Genomic DNA, 25,206 nt, shown 5'->3' with positions numbered 1-25,206 from the left:
AATATTGGTCCTAATATATTATTTCATTAGACTTCCTTATTTCATTTATTTTGTTATGTTTTTGTGTATGAAAATGCACAAAACTATATATTTATGCATTAAACAATTTATTTATATTTACAAATATTTAACTGTAAATTTAATTATTATTAATATATACTAATTATTTGAGATCAATTTTCTCATGATTTGGTTTTGTTAACACCTTGCTTTGAGTACTTGTAAAATCTACTTTTAAGATATGCTCTTCTAATTGGTAAAACTAATTAACCTCAAGAAAATGACAATTTTCAACATTATAAAGTATAAAGTAGAATATTAATTAGTGGGTCCCTAATAATGTGAATTAGTAATGATGTTTAATTTGAGTAAGAGTGACGGTTAAGTTCAGTTTAAATTGACATAATTAAGGTCCCATTAAGATTGTGACATTTTTTTAAAACTTAACTCTACTATATAGTATAAGATCCCATGTTATTGTTTATGTGACATTTAAATAAATTCCTATGTTATAATAACATGACCACTCTTAGCACTATTAACAATGTAGATTTTCCACTAGTGTCCAATTTGGATTCCGCTATTTAATTTATATTTTTCTTTAAAAAAAAAAAACTATGTTTGCTCACTTTGAAATAACTTTATATATACCGTATATGCAATTGAATATGTCCGAAGTTTATACATTTTTACATGAAAATTAGGGGTAAATGACTTAAAATTTCATATAAAAATGATTGAACTTTATCATATGAAACTTTTCGCAGTTTTTATATGAAGTTATTCCAAAAATAAATAGACATGCAAATTTATAAGAAAACAAATTACGCCCTATGCAAATTATTCAGTAAGCAAATCAGCCCAACCCCAAGAAAGTCTTGGGCTAATTGAAACCAAGTGAGGCCTTCTTTGAATAATTTTTAAGGGCAAACAACACAAATCTCACTACTTTATGACTTAATTATGTGACTTTTTGTGAGTTCTTAAAATTATCATTCATGTTAGATTTTGGTCTCTACATACATGTATCCGTGCGTGTCCAGATACATGTATCTCGAATACATCGGGTAAAAAATTAGGTGTAATTTATTTTAGATACACTATATCCAATTGAGTTCACATATATCTGATTCTCTCGCTAAGCCTCTTTCCTATATCACTCGCCTCCCTCCAATCTCGTGCATCTCTCTCCTATCCCACTTGCCTCTCTCCTTCTCTTGTGCTTGCATCTATATCTGGTAGCAAAAATACATGTATCTAAGTTTATTCGACTTGAATTTTGGTACAAAATTATGAATTAGTGATATAAAATATAATTATTTTAAACTATAGGGAGAATTAATAAATATTATGGTTGGAATGTTTGTGTAATTTTGCCTAATTCATGCTGCACATATCAAACTCTTTCATAGTAGCCCAGCCCAATTCAAGAAAGTCTTGGGCTAATTGATTGTTAAGAAACCAAATTTTTAGGCCCTTTTTGGTCTTGATTTTGGCCCAAAAAGCACAAGCAGAAAAGAGCAAGTTAATTGGAAAGTGATGGTACCAATTTTGGCGTGACAAAATCAGAAATTTTATTAAGAGTGTTCAAGATTGAATATATATGTATGAAAAATATTGACCTATATAGTTTTCTATATACATAGTACAACTTTTTGGTCAAGTGTATTCGACTGGCCACCTTCACTATATATATATGGCTACGTAACTGTAAATTTAGTCCGTAGAACAAAAAATACATTATTTTTAAAAATAAATTATACCAAAATTTGGTATAAATAAATAAGTGTTGGGCAGATGAGCACATGATACTCAGAGTTCAAGAAGCACTGAATAAAGTGAAAAAGCAATCCTAGGAAATTAAATAAGTTTTACGCAATAAAATACACAACAATAAATATATTTAATCTTTATATTTCTTATAAACTTAAGTAAGTATATGGTGTATAATCAATTTGTACACTATATACTTACTTAATAAACATCAACCGCGACTATAAGCTTTTTTTTTGGTTTTCAATTCGATGTTTAGAGTTTGTATTGGAGTTAGACTATATTCGAATCATGCTCGGGAATGACACTCTCAACAAAAAAAATTCTATACTCAAGGCTCGAACCCGATGCCTTTACTATACGGCTACAAGCTACTATAGGCTAGACGGGTAAACGTTTTTTTTTAACCGGCTAGCTAAGAATGCTACTCCCTTCTGTTTAAGTTTGTTTGATCTATTTTGATTTAACATGAAGTTTAAGAGAGTATATATAACTTTTGAATTTTGTGGTTTTAATTAATTAAAAAATGTCAAATGTACCAAAATATCCTCTAATTTCATGATTGTAAACATGTAATCATGCGAAAGTTGAAATTAAAGAATTACTTAAAAAAGAAAAGAATAATTTTTTTTCAAATAAACTAAAAAAAATAGGTAAACATATTGAAACAAATTGAATAATTTTTTTTCCCTTTTTCTGAATCAATTATATTATACATTGCCTATGAGTTCTTTATACATAAAGGCTGACAGATAAATTTTAGAAGGGACCATCACGTGGTCTCATTTTTAATGCTTTTCACTATGCCTTTATATAATTAGTACCTTATGGTAAATATTTATTTGCATCGAATGTTAGGATAGAGTCAATATTCCGATTATGAATTTGACAATATTCATTAATTTTGGCACATATTTTATATGTACACACACATTAATAAAACAAGCTCAATCCAAATTCAGATTTTTGTTTATGTCAGTTTGATCTGTTTGTCGACGTTGACTAAGATCACCATAATATAAGCTCAAACTAGGTTACTCCTAATTGTTTTTACTAAAAGATTCTCCCTGTTTAGAATTTAAACACGAAATTTCTGATTAAGTGCGAAAAAATCGCAACTTTTCCAATGTGTATATACACGTTAATTCAAAAACCTCAAACTATACAAAATACTAGTAGTAGTTATTAGAATGCATATAAATTATTAAATTGCAAGAAGAATATTGACAAACATGCTTTAAAATAATGATCTTTTGTGGTCCTATGCTTCTATGTGACAAAAACAATGATCATTGAACTCACCACTAAGGTTACAAAATCCAAAACCAATTTGCAATGAGAATTCACAACTGGCACAAATCTATAGCTAGTCTTTGATTTTGTAGGAGAAAAAAAAAGTAAAGAGGGAGTTGTTGTAGTGTGAAGGGGTGTGGGGGGTGGAGGGGGGCGTGGGGTAAAGAAACAAAAAACAATTAAAGAATTAAATTCAAGTGGGGTTATTTTTGGGAGGACCCTCTCTCTGTCTCTTGTCAAGTTTTTAAAGATTATATATATGTATATATATATAATGGCGAAGTCAAAATATAAAGTAGCAAAATTGCATAGAAGTCAAAGGAGTGTCAACATGTAATATATATAAACTCCTTTCCGTCCCTCTAGCTTTGCTTTGTTATTACACAATAGTGGTTAAATGATCGATAAAATTTAATCTTGAATTTTTTTCGGTACATTGAAAAATACTATTTAGACTACTTAAAATTGTTCATAAGTTATAAGCTATAATATCGTCTTCTTTATTTTCAACGAGTACTTAAAATCTTCAATAACAATAACCAAAAAGTTTAGGTGAATAAATAAATTTATTTTTTCTGAGTCATTCATCTCTGAAATTTAAATGTTTTTTTACAGTAATATTTTAATGATCATATTAATATTCTTTGTAACAAATGTTATGCCTCGAATTATACTATATTAGCATATAAATTTTATCCATTTATGTCATTATCAACTTTATTTATATGAATTGAAATAAGTAGTCATTTCAATCTAAATGGTCCCCAAATTTGTATCGTAAAGTTGATAAAAGAGTAATGAAGATAACCCCATATCCATACGTATAAATAAAGCATAGTATCTAATCAAAAACAAAATTTAATTAAAAGCCACTCTATCTCCTTCATTGAATGCTCATTATACCTTTCCCATTCCTTTTTTCTCATCTCACTTTGACAGTCAATAACATATACATATAGTAATATAAAAATCTTGAATCATCCACTATCTTTTTATATAATTATATTGTTCAGCTCAACTTGTACGCAGTTCCATTAATTATATGTGATATTTGTTATAGCTCACCGATATAAGTATATACTAAGTTTATCAATTATATGCTTAGTTTGATTAATTACATATTAATTACATGTGATTTCTGTTATCTCTCACCAGCACATGCATAATTAAGTTTATCCATTACTTTGCTTAATTCGATTTATTACACGAAATACTTGCTATCTGTAACCAGCACATGTATGTACTGAATTTATCAACCACTACACTTAGCTCGACTAACTACACGTGATACTAACTAATATGCTGTCTCTCACCAATATAGATATGTAATTATGTACTGAGTTTCTCAACCACTTTGCTTAGTTCTCCTAATTACATGTGATAACTGCTATTTCTCATCAATACTATTGAGTTTATCAACCACTACATTTAATTCGACCAATTACGCGTGATACATGATATTCCTTACCAGCACATGTATGTACTGAGTTCATCAATCAATATGCTATGTTTCTCACCAACACATGTACTATCGAGTTTATTAACTAGTATGCTTAACTCAACTAATTACACGTGATACATGTTATCTCTCACCAACATAAATACATACCAAGTTCATCAACCACTACACTTAGTCCAACTTATTACACGTGATAGCTGCTATCTCTCACCAGCATAGATACATACCGAGTTTATCAACCACTATTTTTATTGATCTTGTCCATATGTATGTGTGTGACGATGAATGCTATGAGATTTTAGGCCCTAAAGGACAAACTAAAACCACAAAAATATTACTACTACCAAGACCCACACTGATTTTACCATATGGCTGCAACTGCAACTACTACTACTTCTACTTCTACAAATCTCAAATTCCAAATCCAACCCATTAAACCCAAACGCCGACGTTGCCGTGAAACCACCATTTCTACTACTTCTAACCCTTCTCATTATTCGCCCACCAACTGTTCGACACAATGCCTCAACGAAACTCGTAAAGTTGATACACCCACTATCGTCTCACCGGACAACTCATGGTGTTGTCCTGCTTCTAAATCACCCTCGCCGTCGCCGTCGCCGTCGCCGCCGCAACCCATTTCCTCCTGTTCCTCCTCGATTTCGGATAATACCAAGATCCGATACTCGCCGACGACGTTCCCTCGAGTAATGGAATCTATCGGTACCCTTTACGGCGGCGGTGGAGGAGGTGGTACTCCGATCCCAAATAACAACACCCACGAAGGATTTCCGTCGTCTTTTAGTAAATTCAACTCAGCGCTTACTGCGGGGTTGCTGAACCCAATGTCACCGCCACCTTCTATGGATAAGACTCGTTCGAGTCCGACCCTTTTCGAAATGATGGCGAATGAACCTGAATGTATTACGAGATCGACAATTAACACACCCATTTCGAATGGATGCTCAAATCAGAAGCCGGCTTCGTTTGTTCCACTGGACAAACAGGCGTTAATGCAACAGCGACTTTTGGATCTTTTAGCTTGTAGAAGCCCAGGGAATCAGTTTAATGATTCGAGTTCGAGTGATGTGAAGTTAACATTGAGTTCTAAGGATGGTTTGAGTGTTGCTATGAATGTTCATAGGCAGATCTTGGTGGTCCATAGTCGTTTTTTTGCTGTGAAGTTGTCGGAGAAATGGGTAAAGCAACAGAGAAATTCAGGTCCTTACATTGTTGAGATTGCGGATTGTGATGATATTGAAGTGTATATTGAAACTTTGAGATTGATGTATTGCAAGGATTTGAGGAGAAGGCTCATGAAAGAAGATGTTTCCAAAGTCCTTGGGATCTTAAAGGTAATGCTTATGCATCTAAATTTACTTTTTTTTTGTGGTGTATAATTGCCTAGTAACGGAATTGTGCGACAAAGTGTTCTTTTTAAAGTAAATTGTGATTGAGTTAATGAAATAGAGGATTCACATAACCGACCCTAACTGATTTGGTTGATCATTGTTGAAATCACTTAGCTAGATAGTCGTGTGACCTCAATATTAAGTATATACTTGCTCAATTTTGAGCTGTGAATAGAAGTTAAGCGTCAAAGTTATCATTTTTGTTCATTAACCCATGTATTTATGCTTGTGTCCAAAAGTTCATTCATGTGGCTGCACCTGTATTGCTTGCAAATATATTGCAATGTGCGTTGTGATTGGATAGTTGATTTTCTGTGCCACTTTATTTTACGATAGTGAAATCTTTTAGAGATGAAGTCTAGTCTTTATGCTCAGACGCATACACATATGTGGGTGAATAGAAATGTGCAATTGTATTTTACCTTAGCCGATTATATTGTTTTATAGGTTTCTGCTGCAATTGGGTTCGATGCGGGGGTGTTATCGTGCCTGGAGTACTTGGAAGCTGCTCCTTGGGCTGAGGATGAAGAAGAAAAGGTAGCTTCACTGTTGTCTGAGCTTCGTCTTGAAGGAGTAGGTGCTGGGGAAGTTTTAAGGAGGGTATCTCTTGATGTTACATCGGGAACAGAGAGTGGAAATGGGAATGAGGAAGTGCTTCTCAAGCTATTGCATGTGGTTCTTGAAGGGAAAGATGAGAAGGCGAGACGAGAGATGAAAGGCTTAGTATCCAAAATGTTGCATGAGAATTCATCTCATAACGATTTGAGGAAGGAGTCATTGTATTCAGCTTGCAATGCATGCCTGCAATTGCTCCGCCACCATTTTTTACGGGCAGCAGATGCAGACATGATGGATGTGGGTCAGATTGCACGACAGGCTGATAATCTACATTGGATTTTGGATATCTTGATTGATAGACAGATAGCTGAAGATTTTTTGAGGACTTGGGCCTCTCAGTCTGAATTATCTGAGGCACATTCTAAGGTACCTGCACTCTATAGGTATGAGGTTAGTAGAGTCACGGCTAGACTGTTTGTTGGTATTGGTAAAGGGCAATTACTAGCTTCCAAGGATGCTAGGTGCTCTCTTTTGCAGACATGGTTAGTGCCTTTCTATGAAGATTTTGGATGGATGAGGAGGGCATCAAGAGGTCTAGATCGGCATTTAATTGAGGATGGTCTCAGCAATACTATTCTGACCCTACCGATGGCGTTGCAGCAAGATATTCTGATGTCTTGGTTTGATCGGTTTTTGAACTCCGGGGATGACTGCCCAAATATCCAGAGGGGATTTGAAATTTGGTGGAGAAGGTCTTTCTGGAGGCGAAATGGTGAGCCTGAACGCCCTCGTCAAATGCGTGTCATGACTGCAACAATTGAGAACTCTTGAGACTTTACCTGTGAATGAGATGAGGTCCCCGATCACTCTGTGATTGTCTTGTTTCAACTCTTGCTATTCCTCAGTCCTCATCTTATACCAATTTTTATTGTCTTCTTACTTTGAAACAAGTAGCACAACTCAATACTGCAGAGTCAAACTTACAGAGATGATCATGATCCAAGGTTTTTAATCCGGAAGAAAGCAGACACTTTTTTTTCTGTTTAGGTGTCATGTGATATGAGAATTTTTTTCTTTCTGATCCCATGTAGAGCTCTCCTGTCTGTGACTGAATTTCCTGAATCAGTGGTTTTATCACAAAGGGTCATCCTACTTAAAAGTTGTGCGACTTCCTGAATGCTGAAATTCTGTGACAGGGAGAATTCATATCCTCAGTATAACAAGATATGGATGATCAATTCAAGCAAGTTGACAATTTAGGTTATTTGAGACATAAGGGAGATTGTCACTACTTATGACCAAGGGAAATTACTATTGGTTCGTGATGGCAATTCCAAGGACTGCAGCAACATGGTGAATTACTTGTTGTCTTAGGTCTTCATCTATCTTGAGATCATCAGCTGGCACGTGTTGAAGCAAGACTGATCATTTGTGCCTTTCTGGTTGCTAATGAAATTCATTATGTCTATGCCCTTTGTGAGCCAGTTTGGTTAGGTCGTTAGGATTAGATGCACTGTTTTTCCCTCGCGTGAATACTGTAGCACTATATTCCTCAGTGTGAACTTTGAAGGTTTTCAATGTTCTCACTCCTTGATGAACAGATTTTCTGAAGATTACCTTGTTGCTTGATGTTTAACTTTCCAATCACTAAATTTGTTTTGCATGAAAGGTGTTTGCTCGGCTTCAGTCCAGAACCTATCATCATAGTTGTCTAATTTGCTTATTTTCCTCGGTGCTCAGCCTTTCTTTGAGGTACATATTTGGTAATGGCATTATGAAAACATATATAGTCAGTTATATTATTCTCTTTTGAATCCAAAGGCTGTGCAGTAGTCATCTGTCTAAATCCGGTACCACAGTCAGATTGTAGTACTGTGTTTGTTCCTCAGGAAATGAGTTTTCCCAGTTTCTCCTATGTTGATGATGTGACATTGACTTTGTCATGTGACGTTCGATTCCATGTGTCTTCTGAGGCAAGATGAGTCAATGAAGGCATTGTAAGCAGTAGCGAATACTTTTACAAGTCTCATTAGATTCTTGCATAGGGAACTATGATGTTATTCTTCTATGTAACATCAGACACTGTTGTTCTTCTGTTTATTGAGTAGGTTAGCACCTTTAATGAAAGATAGTCATGTCTTCTTTTGTTTGACTTACTATATGCATTGCTGGCTACTCACAATTATCCAAAACTTTTGGAAGAGATTCCTTGTCCTAAGGTTATATGACATCTAACTTTATGTCAAGTACAGGTGATAAAAAAGCTATCAACATACAGTGAGATAGTAGCTGTTTTTTAAGTCTGTTTCCTGTGTTGAATACCTAATGCCCTATATGGAGTGAACCAAATGCTGCAGTTATGTTCCACGACTTCCTCAACTAAGCCATGTTTAATATACATAAAATCGTTAAATTATCTGAGTCGATTACATGTAACTTTTTACAGGAAACATGGATAGATAGCCTGTTTTAAACTTACAACAGGTAAAACTACATTGGTAGTGTGAAAAATTCTTTTGTACTGTCGGTGTATATGAATCAAACTCCTCTTGATAATCTTACAACTCAAAAATCTTGTCTTCATCATCAAAATGAGTAAAGTAAGATGGTCCAGTAATCAAGCAATCATAGTTTAGTTCACCTGGCTTGGCTATCTTTTGCCTTCATAGAAAAAAATCAATGAAAAATAGATAAACAAAAACCCCCCAAGTGAATTAAATCACAAAAAAGTAAAGAGTGCGTTACCATTCTTGGTCAATTAGCATTTCATCAGTCATCCCAAATTTCTGCAACTCCTCCTTTGTATGATGCATTGACAAACAGTACCTACATATACATTCACAAGCACCGCGAAAAAACGTCAAGATCCATGAGGCTTGAAGTTAAGATTCAAAGTATAGATTTTGAAAGTTTGACCAAACGTATCGTTCATCAAAATAGTGTTTGTTTACCTTCCACCATAGCCTCTTTCCATGACAATCATGCCACCATTAGTCATATTATGTAGTCCTTCAAATTGCTCAACAGTCCATTTATACCATCTCATCAAGAACACCCTTAGTGTAAGTCCATGTGAAACTATAACAAGGTTCATATTTGGACTCTGTTGACCAGGTGGTTCAAATCTTCCTATGTCAATATCACTTCTAAGTGTTTCCCTGAACCCTGCAAGCTTGACACAGCCACAGTTTTAATGATAACGGGGCGGTGAAAGCATACAAAGATAGTAAGGCTTCCATCGCGATAGGTCAAAAAATAGAATTGGCCTATCGATTGGATGTTAGAGGGAAGAATAGGACTTCTGACTCCAACCCTACCCTATCCGAAATCTTCACTTATTGTTGTAGCCTCTTGTCGATACTACTAGTCTTCTGGCTACCTACTAGAAAAATTTCATCAAGATTGATTGAATTGACGACCTATATATATATACTTCAACTAAAGGCACAATTGCGTAACGAGCACATAACAGAGGAAAAATGCACAAAAAAAACTTACAAGAGAAACTAGACACACCTGTTATTCTGTCATAAACATCTGCTGCTGATTCTCCATTAGGAAACCTATAAAAGAAACGACCATAACGAGCTCGAACAGCTTTTTCTATCTTCATTTGTTCTCTGTCCTGAAAATTTCCTTCATAAATACAATTCATAAGTAGCTATAAAACTACTACCAAAGCCAAGTTATGCAAAGAAAATGTACATGCCCCGAGGCTTTGGTCTAGTGGTAAGAGCACAACGTGTGACATGTGTATTAGGTGCACGTTATGAGCACCCTTCCTATACAATACCAATACACTTCAGCTGTATATTTAGTGCGTAGATATGTATATGTATATTTAGTATAAAGTATACACTACCTATACATAGTGTACATATTTTATAAACTAGATGTCGGAATGGTATTTGGCTGTAATTTTTCCTAATTTCAAATGTTGTAAGTACTCTGAGCTCCCTCAACTGATGTGAAACCCCTCGTATGTAGCACATTTAGAGCGCGGACAGCACAACATGGAATTCCAACATTATGTAAATTAAGAAACGAGATGAACCTAACTCTAATACCATCTAAAAGAAATAGACTAAAGATTATATATCCAAAATCATATAAGGTCTTATATATTCCTTCGACCAATGTAGGACATTTAGAGCGAGGACAACACAACATAGAATTTCAACATTATGTAAATCAAGAAACGAAATGAACCTAACACTGATACCATCTAAAAGAAACGATCTTTAAAGATTATGCAAGATCATATAACGACTTATTCCTTCGACCAATGTAGGACACTTAAACAAGTAAACACAACTACAACAAGTCAAAAAGAAGGACAAAATACGTTCATACCAAAATCTTGTTCTCTCAAACGTGGCTCTTCTCTAACACCAGCAATTCTTGAACGTTCAAAAGACTTAGCCAAATTTCTCAATGTTTCAATTCCTCTTTTATAAGGTGAAACATAGAAATAAACTTTCCAATCATCTCCTCCATTTTTCTCAATCATTTCTCTCATTTTCCTTCCACATCCCTCTGCTTCAATTACGCCTTTTTCGGTTAATCCAACTTTAGGATCAGCCACTCTTGTGTAGACACTTTCATCAACATTTCCTTCACTTTCTCCATGTCTAACAAGAATGATTCTTTTTGGTCTAGGTGGTTTTATTATGCCATGTTGATGTTGTACTAAGTTCTTTTCTGGGAAACTACCAAGTACCCAACCATTGTGTTCTGTACTAGAATGTTCATCATTATTGGAGTTGGAACAACATCTTATTGTACTAGAATTTTGTTGAAGCTTTTGATGATTTATTGTGATAGAGGGTGGATAAATCTTGGAGAAAAGGTTACTCATCTTGATTAAAACAAAATGTTCTTTAGCTATGTAACCTCAAGACCAATTGTAGTAGTGGGATGAGATGTGTGAGACTCTTCCTTGCTATCTGTTGCTGGTGGGAGGTGATAGATATTTCATGAAACTAGTTGAGGTGTACGCAAGTCATCTCTCGACACCACGGTTATAAAGAAAAGTTGTATGAGTGCCTTAACTAGAGGTTTTGGGTTGAAGTTCAGAAAATTGAGAAATTAGAGGTAAGGAGTTATTTCTCCCTTTTTGAGGCTACGAGATGCTAATCTGAATTAATCAGACCACGAAAGATTGTAGTGGGATGAGTCTGTTCTTAACTTGAGATTTCGAATTGAGATATTGTGGATAAAGAGCTATATTAGTTTAGTGAGCCTATGTTATATTGTATATTGTATGATGAAGAGAAGTGAGATTTTTAGTGGTTTGTTTGTATTGTATTTTTGTGAAAATAAAAAAGAGCCAAGCAATTTGTTTGCCTTATCTAGGAGGACACCATGATGGACAATTGTGAGGTGGACGATGGATTTGTGGCATTAACAAGAATTTAGAAATATGTTGAGTATTTTTATTTTTTTTTGTCATTTAAAGCTTACTTGTTGATTAGATGACACACCAGCTGTTACTTCTTATTGGGATATTTTTTGTGTTCTTCTTTTCATTTGTAGATTGGTAGGTGTAAAATATGGGCTTAATTTGATCTTGTGACACACATTAAGGTTAGGTTAGGTAAATAGTTATTTGTATCGAGTGTTTACACCAAATTGATATAATTTGTTGTAGTTAAATAATTTGATGGAGTGATTATTTGCATTAATTAACCATAGTTAAGTGACATTATCATATATACATACATACACATGCGACCATTGGTAAAATAAGAGCTACATTTTGAAAGTATCAACGTTTAAACGTGTCATCCTCAAATGGTAAACTCGAAAAAAAGCAACTTCCTTATAAGAATTATATTTGAAACGATGGCTAAACTTTGACCTAATTTTTTACCAGTATTACTAATCGAGCCCACTTAATCTAATGGGCTTATATCAAAGTCCAGCAAGGTTATTGGACTGGATTTGTTCACGTCTTTTTCTAATGGGCTTGAATGATACCCCATTGATACTAGAGATCCAAGCCCAATTAAATAAATCAGCTTCTATCGCTTACCCTTGCCCCTCGTAACAAACAACTTTTTTTTTATAGGGCATAAGTTTATATTTTTGTATCATAATATCTTAAAAGTTATGCATGGTCACATCTTTCTAGAGAACTTATCACTTATGCCCCTCTAGACATAAATTTGAATGCTAAAGACCAACTCATTCGAAAGGAAAAATGTGTAATTTTAGGTTAAAAGATTGAAGAATTGATAGAATTTATCCCGTTCTAACCCCAAAAATAAAATAAAATTTTGAGTCTGGTTTGCAATCACATTTTTTGTCGTATTATTTTCTATTGTTCTCTTCTTCATTGTTTTCAGGTTCGTTGAAGATAACATCTCTAGTCTCTACCTTAATAATGTAGGGGTAAGACTGCATACACGTCAATATTCTCCCCAGACCCCACTAAATGTGGGTGTGCACTCAAAGGCAGATATAGTCTTGTAACACCAAATTCATATGAACTTAGTGTTTATGATGTGAAACTTAAATATTTATTAGTAAAAAAAAAATATAGCAAGTAATATATATATGAAATCATAATTTTTAAAATATAATAAATTCAATGTTAATAACTTCAAAAATTAAATATATAAAATTTAAATCTTCAATTCACACTTTTTCCTTCATTAAAGGTTTCTTAATTAGGCAAGTAATGCATAATTTTTTTTCTTTTTCTAGATAAAAGAATAATATGATACTAAAGTGCAACAATAACATGATTCTCTCGAGTTATTTTCTCTTATTTCTTTAATATATATATTTTTCTTTTTGGAGGAAAATTCTAAGGTATGTTGTTGAGATTATTGATTATATTAAGACACATTCTTATTTAGACAAATATGCTGGCATTTATACAATGGACTGTTTATTGGTAACAGTACCAATCATTGGAAGATATATAGCAGAATCTCCCAATTATTATTGATTGGGAATACTATATAGTATAATAAGTTGACTTATAGTCAATCTAAAATTGCCCTAATTTATTTGCCTAGCTAGGCCATATATATGTACCTTTATTAACATTAGAAAAATGTGTCCCTATATTGTTTACTTTTATGGCCTTTCTTCCTTCAAATAATGATTGTGAATTATTTATGGATGCCCCTTCATGTGTTTGATATATGAGGTATATTTTTCAACATCTAATAGAATCTTAAATTCATGAACTATATACCTTGGAGTAAATTTATATACAAATGCATATTTTTCAAGTTTTTTTTTTGTGAATGGGAAGATAAGTATAATTAGGCAAGAAACAAAGTTTCATAATAAGAAAATAGATCTTGAGTCTAATTTTTGTATGTGTTAAGAAATTTCTTTTTGTTAAAATTTTGTGTATATGTTAAATAATTCACATAAAATGTATAAATGATTTGTCTAGAACATAGTAAACTATCTTTTCTAGAATTTAGAACTCATAGCTATAAATTTTGAATTCGTCTTTAGTCGCAACATCGAATAAAACAAGAATTGGGATGGTCTGACTTTGTTATAGTAATAAGAGAATAGAGTTTTGATCCAATTCAACTCCGAGAATTAATTCCCGAGGGGAGAATTGTCCATAATTATATCTTTTGAGACTTTTCATCTCTAAATAACCGATTTGGGAACTCAATATATAGTTTGCACTTTGCACTTTTACTTTATAAAATATTTAGTCGCATTAGATATTTACATCAAATCAAATAATATAATTTCAATATATAACTTGAACTACTTGAAAACTACTCTTAGAATACAATTTTTTATTTTAAATTATATTTATAAGGGTTATATTTGTTTTGTATTAATTCCAATCCATTTAAAAGGAATAAGAGGGCCACGTATTAGAAAAATGAATATAAATGTCTAATAAAAACAAAATGGGTGAATCAGACTAAATTTGTCATTACTAGAAAATTTTCCAAGAAATTTCTTGTAATTGTCTATGGAAATTATTATTATTCTAGGGTAGATTCGTGCAAGTTTAAAATAACTTCTATAAAAAATAATTTCAAAATTTGTTGATATAGAATATTTGTTTTTTTTTTAATGTTAAATTGTTTATGATTTTCTTTTTGTCATTTGCATTGACCTTAGTCCTATAAAAGACTTCTTTCTTCTATTTTTTTTGGAGTTTATTACTAAGTGTTTGATATATGCATTGAAATTGCATCAGGATCTATTTCTGAAGGCAGCGTTCTCAACAACAAAAAAAATCATTATTATGGGTTTGAACCTTATTTTTAATTAAGGGTGGAGAGATCCTAATCATCCTATTACAATTTATATTGATAAACTAAGACTTTTACTTGTTAAGAAAGTAATAGTTTCAAGATATGCATTAATCTACTAACCATATTTGGACTTTTTGATCCAACAATAAAATATTTAGATTTATCTCTAGTTTGTGTTTGCATAAAATATTATAATTTAATGAGGTGATTTAGACCATTAAAATGGAAATTAATGTCTTTTAGCATTTGAAGTTGCAAGTTACCTAAGATATTATTTTCTAGAAAAAAGATAAGGAAACTTGACTTACTATAACTCCACCAACCCCCTTTTCTCCTTTAGGAATCTCATTAAGAGATATTTCCTTTGAGAGGAAAGTAAACACCGTCGTTTAAGTTATATATACTGATAACACAAAAATTAAAATATCATATGGTTATTATTAATTAAACAATATTTATTACAAAAACTTATTGATTTGTGCATAAAAACTAAAATCTTACTCTATGATTATTCTAATGGCACAACTAGTATGTTCAAACCCTCAAAAAAATAAAATATAATTCAACACGATATTGACTTATATTTCATCTAATATGAGAAGAAAATAGTAATTATAACCTAGTTTATATATATGTGTGTGTGTGAGAGAGAGAGAGTGAGAGAGAGAGAGAGAATATGTGAAACAATTAAAGGAATAATGGACCGCAAAATGGCCATATATATTAATTATTTCTTCAACAAAAATTAGCCCCACACATAAATGAGTGTGGAAAAAATTGCTTTGTGAACTTGACTTTGTGTTGATTGTTCTATGCTACATTCTTGTCATTTGATGGCCACAAATTTTGTCATCCCATTGGCTAACAAAAAGAAAAAAAGGAATTCCACAAATTCTAGAGACAATTGTTGGAGACTAAGCATTGGCGGAATGAGTTACGCAACCCCTTCTAAAAGTCATGTCTTTAAAGGACTCTCGATATAACACAAATTAATTAATGTTATTGTTACCAATTCTATTATTTTAGTATACTATACGCGCTTAATGCACTAGGTTAATCGAATTACCAATGTCATATCAAAATATAACGTCAAGAAAATAATGTATTCGAAAGTCTGGAGATTTGAATGAAAGCTAGCTTGTATTAGAGAGAACGTCGATTTCTAGTAGAGCTAATTACATGATGCCAAAGGGAGTAAAGTATTTGAAGTTTTCTAGCTAGTCTATTTTTGTGGAAAATTAGTACAAGATTTTTAACATGGTGTGATATTATGTAGTAAATAAGTGTGGTCTTATATTATGCACATATGACAAAAACTCAACGCTTATGAATGTCAAAATAGAGAAATACTTAGTGATATGTTTCTTTTTCTTTTTGTGACTTCTTGAACCACCTAAAAGTGATATTTTCTACCAATATAACAACAATAATAATTTATTCATTGTAATCTCATAAGAAAAATAAAATAAAAAAAAATATGGGGAAGGTCATGTATATGTAATGTTGCCCCTACATTGTGAAGAAAGAGATATTGTTTTTTCAATAGACTCTCGTCGGCTTAGCCGCTCAGTAAAGTCTATTTAAAACAATATTTTTGTTAAAATAACTAATATTAAATCTTTGTTATATATAAAAACTATTGAAGAGTGAAGAAGTTATATCGGCACAATAGTTAAGATTTAAAAGTCATCTTTATTTTCTTAAGTTTCTAAATATGACAAACAAATTAAAACAAACATCGGAAGGAGTAATTTTTATTTTTTTTTTACAAAACTTGTATTTTGGATGTTATCATTTCTTTTCTCTTCTCATATATCATTGCTAAAGTTGGGCCCAAAAAGACACGTGGCAGGCAATTTTTTAAGTTCTATCCTGGCCCAAAACATTCCACACCCCAAAAAGTATGTGTAGAATTGTTAAATAGGGTGGGAAAATATTTTTCAGAAAATGTTTAGCATTGAAAAATATTTATGAAAGGAATTTAAAACAACAAATAATAACTGTTTCTAATTATATTTTTATATTAATAAATTATTTTTTAATAAGTTAAATTCTTTAAAAATATCTAATAAATAGAATAAATTAGTAAAATATATTTTATATATATTACTTTTCCTAATGAATATAATTAGCTAAAACAAACGCTTATTTTGAGTCGGCGAGAGAGTAGTTATAACATCAAAATCTATAGAGATTCAAAAACAATATTTTAACCTAATTTAATGAGTCAATTATGAGGAAGTTGAAACTATTTCCTTTTGTTGTTAATGCCAAAATAATACAGTCAATTCAAGATGAATATTCCATTTATATATGTGCATTTGAGCAAATTGATTTTGCTCCATTAACTTTTCTTTAAAGAGTTTTAAGTTGTATACTATGTATACATTTCTTTTATACCATTACCTAACATATATATATTGACCTACAATGATAGGGTAACCATCAACTATCAATAAATTTGAGAAATAGAGTCATGAAAACTTACTATAACCGATTAAATTACGATGAGAAGGTAAAACATTATTACACTGTCAATTTATATAACTTATTATTGTAGGAAACCATTATAAGTTTAAAGATGTTGCTATTGAACACAAAACAAATGTCATTTTCTTGCTTTTCTTAGTGGTCACCCCAAATTAAATTGAAAAAATAAATAATAAAAAAGTAGATAAGATTAAAGAGAATATGAACATCACCTTCAAATATTTTGCTTTCTTGATGGAGAAAAAAAAGTATCTTTAAAGAAACAAAACAAAAAATAAATATAGTGAAAGTGTTAAATATCCCACTTGCATGGGGATATTGCTGTCTATAATTAACTGTATGACAATTACATTGTACAATATAGTAAAGATACAATAATAATATGATCACTTTGAAGTTCCAACTTGTTTTGAGATATCAAAATCATATTATTTCACTTTCATTTACATAATTTTAAAGAAAAGGACTTTGTTTCTTGCTTCCTTTGTGTCTCCACGTGTTTGTAAGTACTATTACCATGCACAAATTAGGTGATAAATTAAATTTTAAATTTTAATAATTAACTTGTTGAGTCTAGATTTATAACTTGTAAATATTAAATAAACATTTTTTAAAAATAAATGTATAATTTGTGCTAAATCTATTAAATTTTGCGCATTGCGTTAGGTGACTTTATTTCGCGTTACCAACCCCAAGAAAAACTCTAAATATAAGTCTAGGATCATTTATATATATAGACAAACTTCATGAATGCTAAAATCCAAAGTCGAGAGAGAAACAATGTAACCTAAATCGTACACTAAAATCCATATCATGTAATCTCGAGCTCCCCCAAAACATATATATTATGAAAGGAAAAGGCTTAAATATGCCATCGAACTTTGACAAAAAGACTCATCTATGTTATCTATTAAAATTTTAGTTCACCTATGCTATTTTCATTTGAGAAAAAAAGGCTCATCCATATATTGATGCAACCCCAATTATAGCGGTGATGAGTGCTAAGTAATAAAGTCAAGTGATTTTAAAAAACCATCATTTTTTCAGGATCATTGATTTACCTGTTTTGAATTATAATATTAATCGATTACTAAAATTAGGTTAATGTGTTTTCATTAGTGTATGAAAGCATCAAACAGAATATTGACAGTCCATTTCAATAACAAAAAATATAAAGTTGTTGTCGTGTGACGAAGAAATAAACATTGGTTATAACAAGCATCAAACAAAATAAAAATTAAATAAAAAAACAAGTTTATTCGACTATGTCCATGTCACTTTTTATATTTAAGTTAAAACCTTCCTACGTGGGCCGCCTTTATATGTTTTATTAGGAAGCACACTTGTGCCAAATTGTCAATATTATTAGTTTATAGAATTTAAAAAAGGATTTTACCCTTTTACTAATAAAAAAAAAGATCGATCCATTGATTTTAATATATTTGTAAATCTAATACTAGTTTAATTATTTTATGCGTAAAAATGCTCTGTAATGTTTAAATATATAATATACGTTAATCATTTGCTTAATCGTTGAATAAGGAAGTAAAACAAGAAGAATTCAATGGGATTGACATCTATTATACATAAATAATTATTGACGACCTTGTATATATAGTATAATCTTTTGGTGAAAGGGTCCCTTGTGTGCCCTAGTTTCGCCCCTGGTCTATAAATTGCGTGATGTTTAACCTAATGAAAAAGATATGTTACTTATTATAACAGGTTAAAATATATTGATATGTTGTCGGTAATATATAAATTTGAGAAAAGTAAATCAAGAAAAAGATAGCTAGAGAAACAAAATGAAACCTTTTTTCTTTTCATCAGCTAAAATAGATGGATTAATTGATTGCAACCCTAAGTTTATAAAAACAATATTAGAGTTAATCAAGATTTTGCTAATGAAGAGGGAAACATGGAAATATTTATGGATCTTTCCTAATGTACGATAAAAATCATTAAAAAAAGGAACGGTAGGGAATAACGTAGGCAAATGTTATATAATTTTATAAAACAATTTTTATATCATGATCAACTCACAATTGATCAATATCGGTTGCGATAGATGGTTGGAATTCTTTCATCTTTAATCAAAGATCTCGAGTTCGAATCATTGGAAATAAAAAAAATGTTATTCTGTTGCAGTCAGAATTAAATCTTGCTATGTGTAAATTTGAATTTAGTCAATCTCTAAATTAAATGAAGACAAACTCATGATTGACGTGAACATTAACTAATTGAAAAGATTGAGTCAAATAATAAGACATACAAGTAAAGAAAAAACGTACCAATTAATTTATAATTTCGAACCAACCATGGGATTGGATATTTTTAATTAATCTAAGTTTTTGAAATCTAGTGTTTATTTAATTATTATTATTATTATTTATTATTATATATTAATGATAAGCCAAAGGGTTGGTAGGAAAAACAAAAAAATATTGTGGTAGGAGTGATATATGAAAATGACATTTTTCAAGATTTAATATGAATCATATATACAACTTGTGGTACTTTAAATTGTAACGTAGGAATTGGTTGGTTGACTTAATATGATGAGATTTTTGTGACTTATAATTCTGTGTCACCTAGCTTTTAAAGTTCCCTTTCTTAGCTGCAATTGTTTGGTCGGAAGGATTACGATAGAATGAATAGAATGTCTTTATTTTTTATCAGATTAAATTTTGAAAATTTTAATAGGGTGTGTTTTTAACTTTATCAGATCTTAGATTACAAATTCACTTTAATCGAAGTCTAATATAGATATCAAATAGAAATAAATGCTTTATTAAGACTTCCATGTATGATGACAATTAGAGGTGGATATAATATTTTTAAGCTTACAATTTTTAATTCTAAAAAAGATAGCTTACTAGTTACTACACCTCTGAAAAAATTATTTATAAATATTCAGTATATGTACCACCCAATAAGTTATACATGTATATATTTTTTTTACATGAGAAATGAAATGCAACAAAATATAGTATAGTATAATATCGAATTTTATATCGATATTATTTTCCTACGTACCAAACGACTTCTAAATGGAGTAATGTCTACGTTCCACTTTGTCTAGTATGGTTTCGAATATGAGAGTTAATATATTTAATTCTTAATGTAAATTCGAACATAAATTCAAGTTTTTGAAAGTAAATCATACTTGAAAATTACATAAAAAGGAGTACTATTAGTCTAAATGGTTAATCACAGAAGAATCTTTTTGCATCTCTAGATAGTAAAAGTGCCAAACAACCTGTGAAAAACTCAAAAAAATCGATAAAAGTTGTGGTGGGATGATTGACATATCCTCCACTCTTGATCTGAAGTATTGAATTTGAGTTCTAGATATAAAAAAAATTATGTTAAAAACGTCATCCCAAAAAATGAACATTTTAATGCAAAATCCAAATTAATCGAATTCTGATAGAAATATTAAACATCGAGTGGAAAAAAAAAATATCGATAAGCATTACTTAAACCTTTCGTCATGATACTCTATTAGGATCTACAATACATAACAAAGTAATTCAAAGAAAAAGTGTGAGTAGAACTATCAAATTACTAATTGCAACACTTTCAACTATCTAAAACTAAAAGTCTCATATCATTATTTACATTTCATAACAAGATTAATGAAATTAATCATAATTAAGGTCTCTCATGAGAATTAATAAGATGTAGATAGGGTCAGAAGTCAGAAGCTACAATCATTACTGCATACAGTACTACTACTATATATTTTAAAAAATAAATACTTCATTAATTATTACCAACAGAGAGTCAACCAAAGGTAAATCATTTACCAAGACCAAAATTATATCATAGGGCAATATAGGATGGTCCATTGGACCACACTAAACTATACTAAAAAAGATAAAACCTAGAAAAAAATAGCTAGGGCTAAATATAATAGAGTACTACTATTTATGTACATGGTACAAATAACTCCAGCTGCAAAAAGAAATTTCCAAAAACATAACTGAATCATGTATACTGTTGACTGATGCCTTTTGTTTTTTGACATAGATCGATGTTCGTCTAATTTAACTTATGTATAATGATAATATAAAATTCGCGATGTATCTTATAGAAGAAGTGGGGGAGAACAAAGAGGTTATTTTAGTAAATTAATGCATGAGTTGAGATTCTCCGAAAAAGTAAGGGATCATAAGTAGTCACAAGCTAGCAGATTAAAAATCGGGTAAAACATACATAACCAAAGGAAGAGACACATTCGTATCATGGAAGATTGATCAGCTATGAATAAATTTTACTTATTTATTATCTCATTTTTATATGAACAATTACATATAATTGTCTTCACGTGACATGATCAATATTTACGATATTATTAATGTATAGAAGTTAGACGCGTGTTCTTTCACAAGGCTACACCATATTACTCAGCTTTATTGATACAATTACAAATATTGTTATCATAATTTGAGATGAATTAATGTAGAAAAAAACAATACTTCTCAATAACATACATATATATCCAAATAAAAGATATTATAAGATTCATTTAGATCCACAAAGCAAACCAAACCTGATAAGCATTATCCCTACACTATCAAGATATATTGACATCCAATATATATACATATATATTATTTTTATTAGGTAGATAAATATGAATAAAAAGTAATTAAGCACATGGTACAAAAAATAACATGCATTATATAATTAAAAACAATGGATATTAATATGGACCTACAAAAGAAGAGAGGGGGCCTAACACATTAAAGCATTCAACAAAAAATTGCGTAGGCAACGAGACACCCTTTGATACGCTACACGCCCACCGGCCACCGGCCACACCGATTAAATAGTCTGTTTGATTAAGTTTTTGAAAGTCAAAATATAATAGTTATTTTAAAAGGTTAAAATGACGCTTGTTAAACATAATTTTAGGGTTTGGGGGGTGGGGGATTATCTTTTAGTAACTGCAGTTTTTTTGGAAAAAATACGTTTGACTAACTATACTTTTAACGCGGATACATATAGTCACTTTTGTTAGGGAATATTTTATTTTTTAATGTAAAACTCTTAATAAAAATTTAATTTTAGTCAGACTTTAATATAAATAACGAGTTAAGTGAGAATCGAAAAATTAAAAGTTGTTAACGCACACTAGTGCATATATGCTTCCAATTATCGAAATTGCGCATATATCTATATCACATGATGTCACTTGTGCCATCATTCTCGTGACTATTATATGTATAAATATATACCCTCAATGGAATATACACCTATGGGTACACAAATTAAAGGCATTGAGAATAGTAGGTAGAGTCGCTTTATTCAGAATTTAAATGATATGAGTTTTGTGTTAAATAGAATGAGTTCTCATGTAACTCTCTTTCTCTCTCTATATATATATAGATCAGATATGAATTTAGAATTTTAAGGCGTTTGAGTAATATTTGTTCGATGTTTAAAAACGAAAATATTTGAAGGTGAATCGAAAATGAAAAAGGTATTTTTGTATTTAGGCATGAATTTCAGTAGAAAAGAACTCAAATTTTGTGAGCGAAAATTATGATTTTACTTGAAATTCACCTTAATTAAAACCAAATTTTCAAACTTCACTTTCTCTATTTCAAGTTGAAAAATGGACCAGATTGTAAGCCAAACACCTTTTCGATTTCCTTTTTATAATTTTCCAACTATTATATAAGACAAAACAATTATCTCTCAATAATATTATTTTATAAAAATACATTCCAAATTCAACAAAACTTAATAATTATAATCCAATTTTTGTCTTTGAATTACAAAATTTTTAAGTAAGAACAATCACAATACAAAATTTTTAAATTTCAAAATCTTAACTCCACTACTATACAAATTACTTGATATATTTATAAATAAAATTAATTTTTTTTATATAATTCAAGCTAAAAATAATAAATATGAGACGGAAGAAATAACAAGCGGCGAAGAAATTAAAGTTTCGTAAGAGGACCACTTTGGCTTTAAAAGACAAAAATTAAAGTTAGGAATAAAAAAGTAGTGAGGTCCACGCACGTGATTTAAGCGTGGGCACATCCCCACTGGGTATGATTCTTAGCTAGCTAAAATACTAACCCAAATATAACCAAATACATCATGTGATTTTTTCCAATAAGTATTACTTTTGTCTTTTAAAAAAATATTTGGCCCCCACTTTCATAAACCATATTGTATAACCAATAAGAATTTTACTTCCTTTTTCTCCAAGTCGTGGAAAATATTTTGTCTCATGTTAAAAAGGGATAGTCTGATGCTCGAAGCATTATATGTTCAAGAAATATCAATAGAAATAACGATTTTTTTCAATTATGAATCAGTTGAAAATTTGTGTTATAGAGCATGAATTTTTATTTATATTCCATCTAACCAGCTCAATGAAAAATGTATGGTAAGAAACAGATTTTCATTGAAATAACGAGAGACTTCCTAATTTCTCCTATGAAAGCATTATTATTTTTCTTTTTCCACCGATTCAATCAAAATATCTACAAAAATAGCCGCTGAACAATTTTTTATGGGAAATATCAATGGAAAAATAATGATATTTTAGTAGTGAACGAGTTGCATTCGAAGGGAGTGTAATATTTGTAGATAGTCTATTCTGACGCGAGCATCAGATTAATCTCAAGTTTAAAAGATATTTTGGTGTATAAAGCATTTTGTATTCACGTAAGATTTGTAATAGGGTGTGCACCTCAAGGGAATGTAATGATGTAGGCAATCTATCTTAACGTAGGTAACAATATCTAATTTTACAACTTGAACATGTGAACTATAGGCTATAGATATCACACAAAGACATTAATGTTACTATTGTTTTATGGCACCCTGTTATTAGTCTCATGTTGGCCTTTTAATCTTTTTTGTTTTGATTTCTTTATGTCCTTTGTCTTATAGAAATATCTTTAGTGTCCACACATTGAAAATGCTTGAAGAGCTAATTTAACCAATATTTAAGATTCTTTTTGACATGTTTCTGAAAATATCTTGCAAGTTCTTTTTTTATTTGTGTGGAATAATATTGATGTTCAAGTAGCTCTATCTCACAAGAAGCTTTCTGTTTAACTTTTCATCATTGATATCTTACACTAACATATATGTAGCACCTCAAGTAGTGACAAACTTGATAAGTATAATATAAATCGAGCTTAATTAATTCTATGCACTATATTTATGAATAAAAAGTGATTTAAGTACTTATGTTAAAAATGAATTTGAACACAATCAATCCATACAAGGACCTACTGAATCATCCATCCTTGCATCTATATTTGATGCATCATCACATGATCGTGTAACTCCTCGAGAATCATATCATCCACATGTCATGTGTTGCCATCAGAGTCATAAATACTATAAAGTTTAAATTTTGAATCTATCCTGCCAGCAAGTATAAAGTGTGAGAAGATAATCAACCATCCCAATGTTAAGCTACCTCTCTAGTTAGAGTTACCAAATTGTTCACTCAATTATCTTTTTGTAAAATCAATGAGAAACTGAGGAAATATGAAGGGGAAAAAAGATGATGGTCCCAAAAATTGTAGAGAAAAAAGATTGGTGGGTGGCTTTAATATAAGGGGTGTGGGGTGTGTTTAATTAGAATTAATTGGAAAAAAGGACCACCTCATCTGATGACAATAGGGCCATAGTTTTGGGAATATTTTTGCACTGCCACAATGTTAATGGCATCTAATTCCAACCAGTAGTAGGCTGACTCTTCTTACTCTTTTCTGTCTTTACATACCTCACCCCCACCCCCTACCCCCCTCAAAAATCTTGTTCTAAAAAGGTCTAGTTTTGGAATTTTTGATCAGATAGTTATAGCCCCACAAATGAAGGAAACAGACTTGTGAAAAAAAACACTATCTGAAAAAGCCTGGTTACAAACTATAGCTTAGCTTCAGTTCTAGGGATTTGTAATCTTTTCTTTTTCGTACTCACAACCCCT

The 25,206-nt window shown here is 31.0% G+C and overlaps 2 protein-coding genes across 3 annotated transcripts; one reads left to right on the top strand and one right to left on the bottom strand.

Annotated features, from left to right (window-relative positions):
• Positions 1–4,783: 4,783 nt before the first annotated feature.
• Positions 4,784–8,181, top strand: LOC102588432 (BTB/POZ domain-containing protein At1g63850-like). Of its 2 annotated transcripts, XR_367020.2 has the most exons (3): positions 4,784–5,880; positions 6,385–7,425; positions 7,500–8,181. XR_367020.2 is itself a non-coding variant. In XM_006343885.2 (2 exons), the coding sequence occupies exons 1-2, from the start codon at positions 4,894–4,896 to the stop codon at positions 7,324–7,326; spliced, it is 1,929 nt and encodes a 642-aa protein (XP_006343947.1). In that variant the 5' UTR covers positions 4,784–4,893; the 3' UTR covers positions 7,327–8,181. The 2 variants fall into 2 exon arrangements, 1 of the variants encoding a protein (XP_006343947.1); XM_006343885.2 differs by having other exon boundaries at positions 6,385–8,181.
• Positions 8,182–8,835: 654 nt separating this feature from the next.
• Positions 8,836–11,804, bottom strand: LOC102588114 (phosphoglycerate mutase-like protein AT74). The gene is made up of 5 exons (XM_006343884.2): positions 10,849–11,804; positions 10,012–10,131; positions 9,447–9,660; positions 9,241–9,321; positions 8,836–9,156 (listed from the first exon to the last, which is right to left on the bottom strand). Exons 1-5 carry the CDS (start codon positions 11,351–11,353, stop codon positions 9,054–9,056), a joined length of 1,023 nt encoding a protein of 340 aa, XP_006343946.1. The 5' UTR covers positions 11,354–11,804; the 3' UTR covers positions 8,836–9,053.
• Between the last annotated feature and the right edge of the window lie 13,402 nt (positions 11,805–25,206).

The sequence above is a fragment of the Solanum tuberosum genome, unplaced genomic scaffold, assembly GCF_000226075.1.
Source record: "Solanum tuberosum cultivar DM 1-3 516 R44 unplaced genomic scaffold, SolTub_3.0 scf00048, whole genome shotgun sequence".
In the NCBI taxonomy this organism is placed as follows: domain Eukaryota; kingdom Viridiplantae; phylum Streptophyta; class Magnoliopsida; order Solanales; family Solanaceae; genus Solanum; species Solanum tuberosum.
The sequence above is the reverse complement of the archived record's forward strand: the minus strand, read 5'-3'. Positions and strand labels throughout refer to the sequence as shown.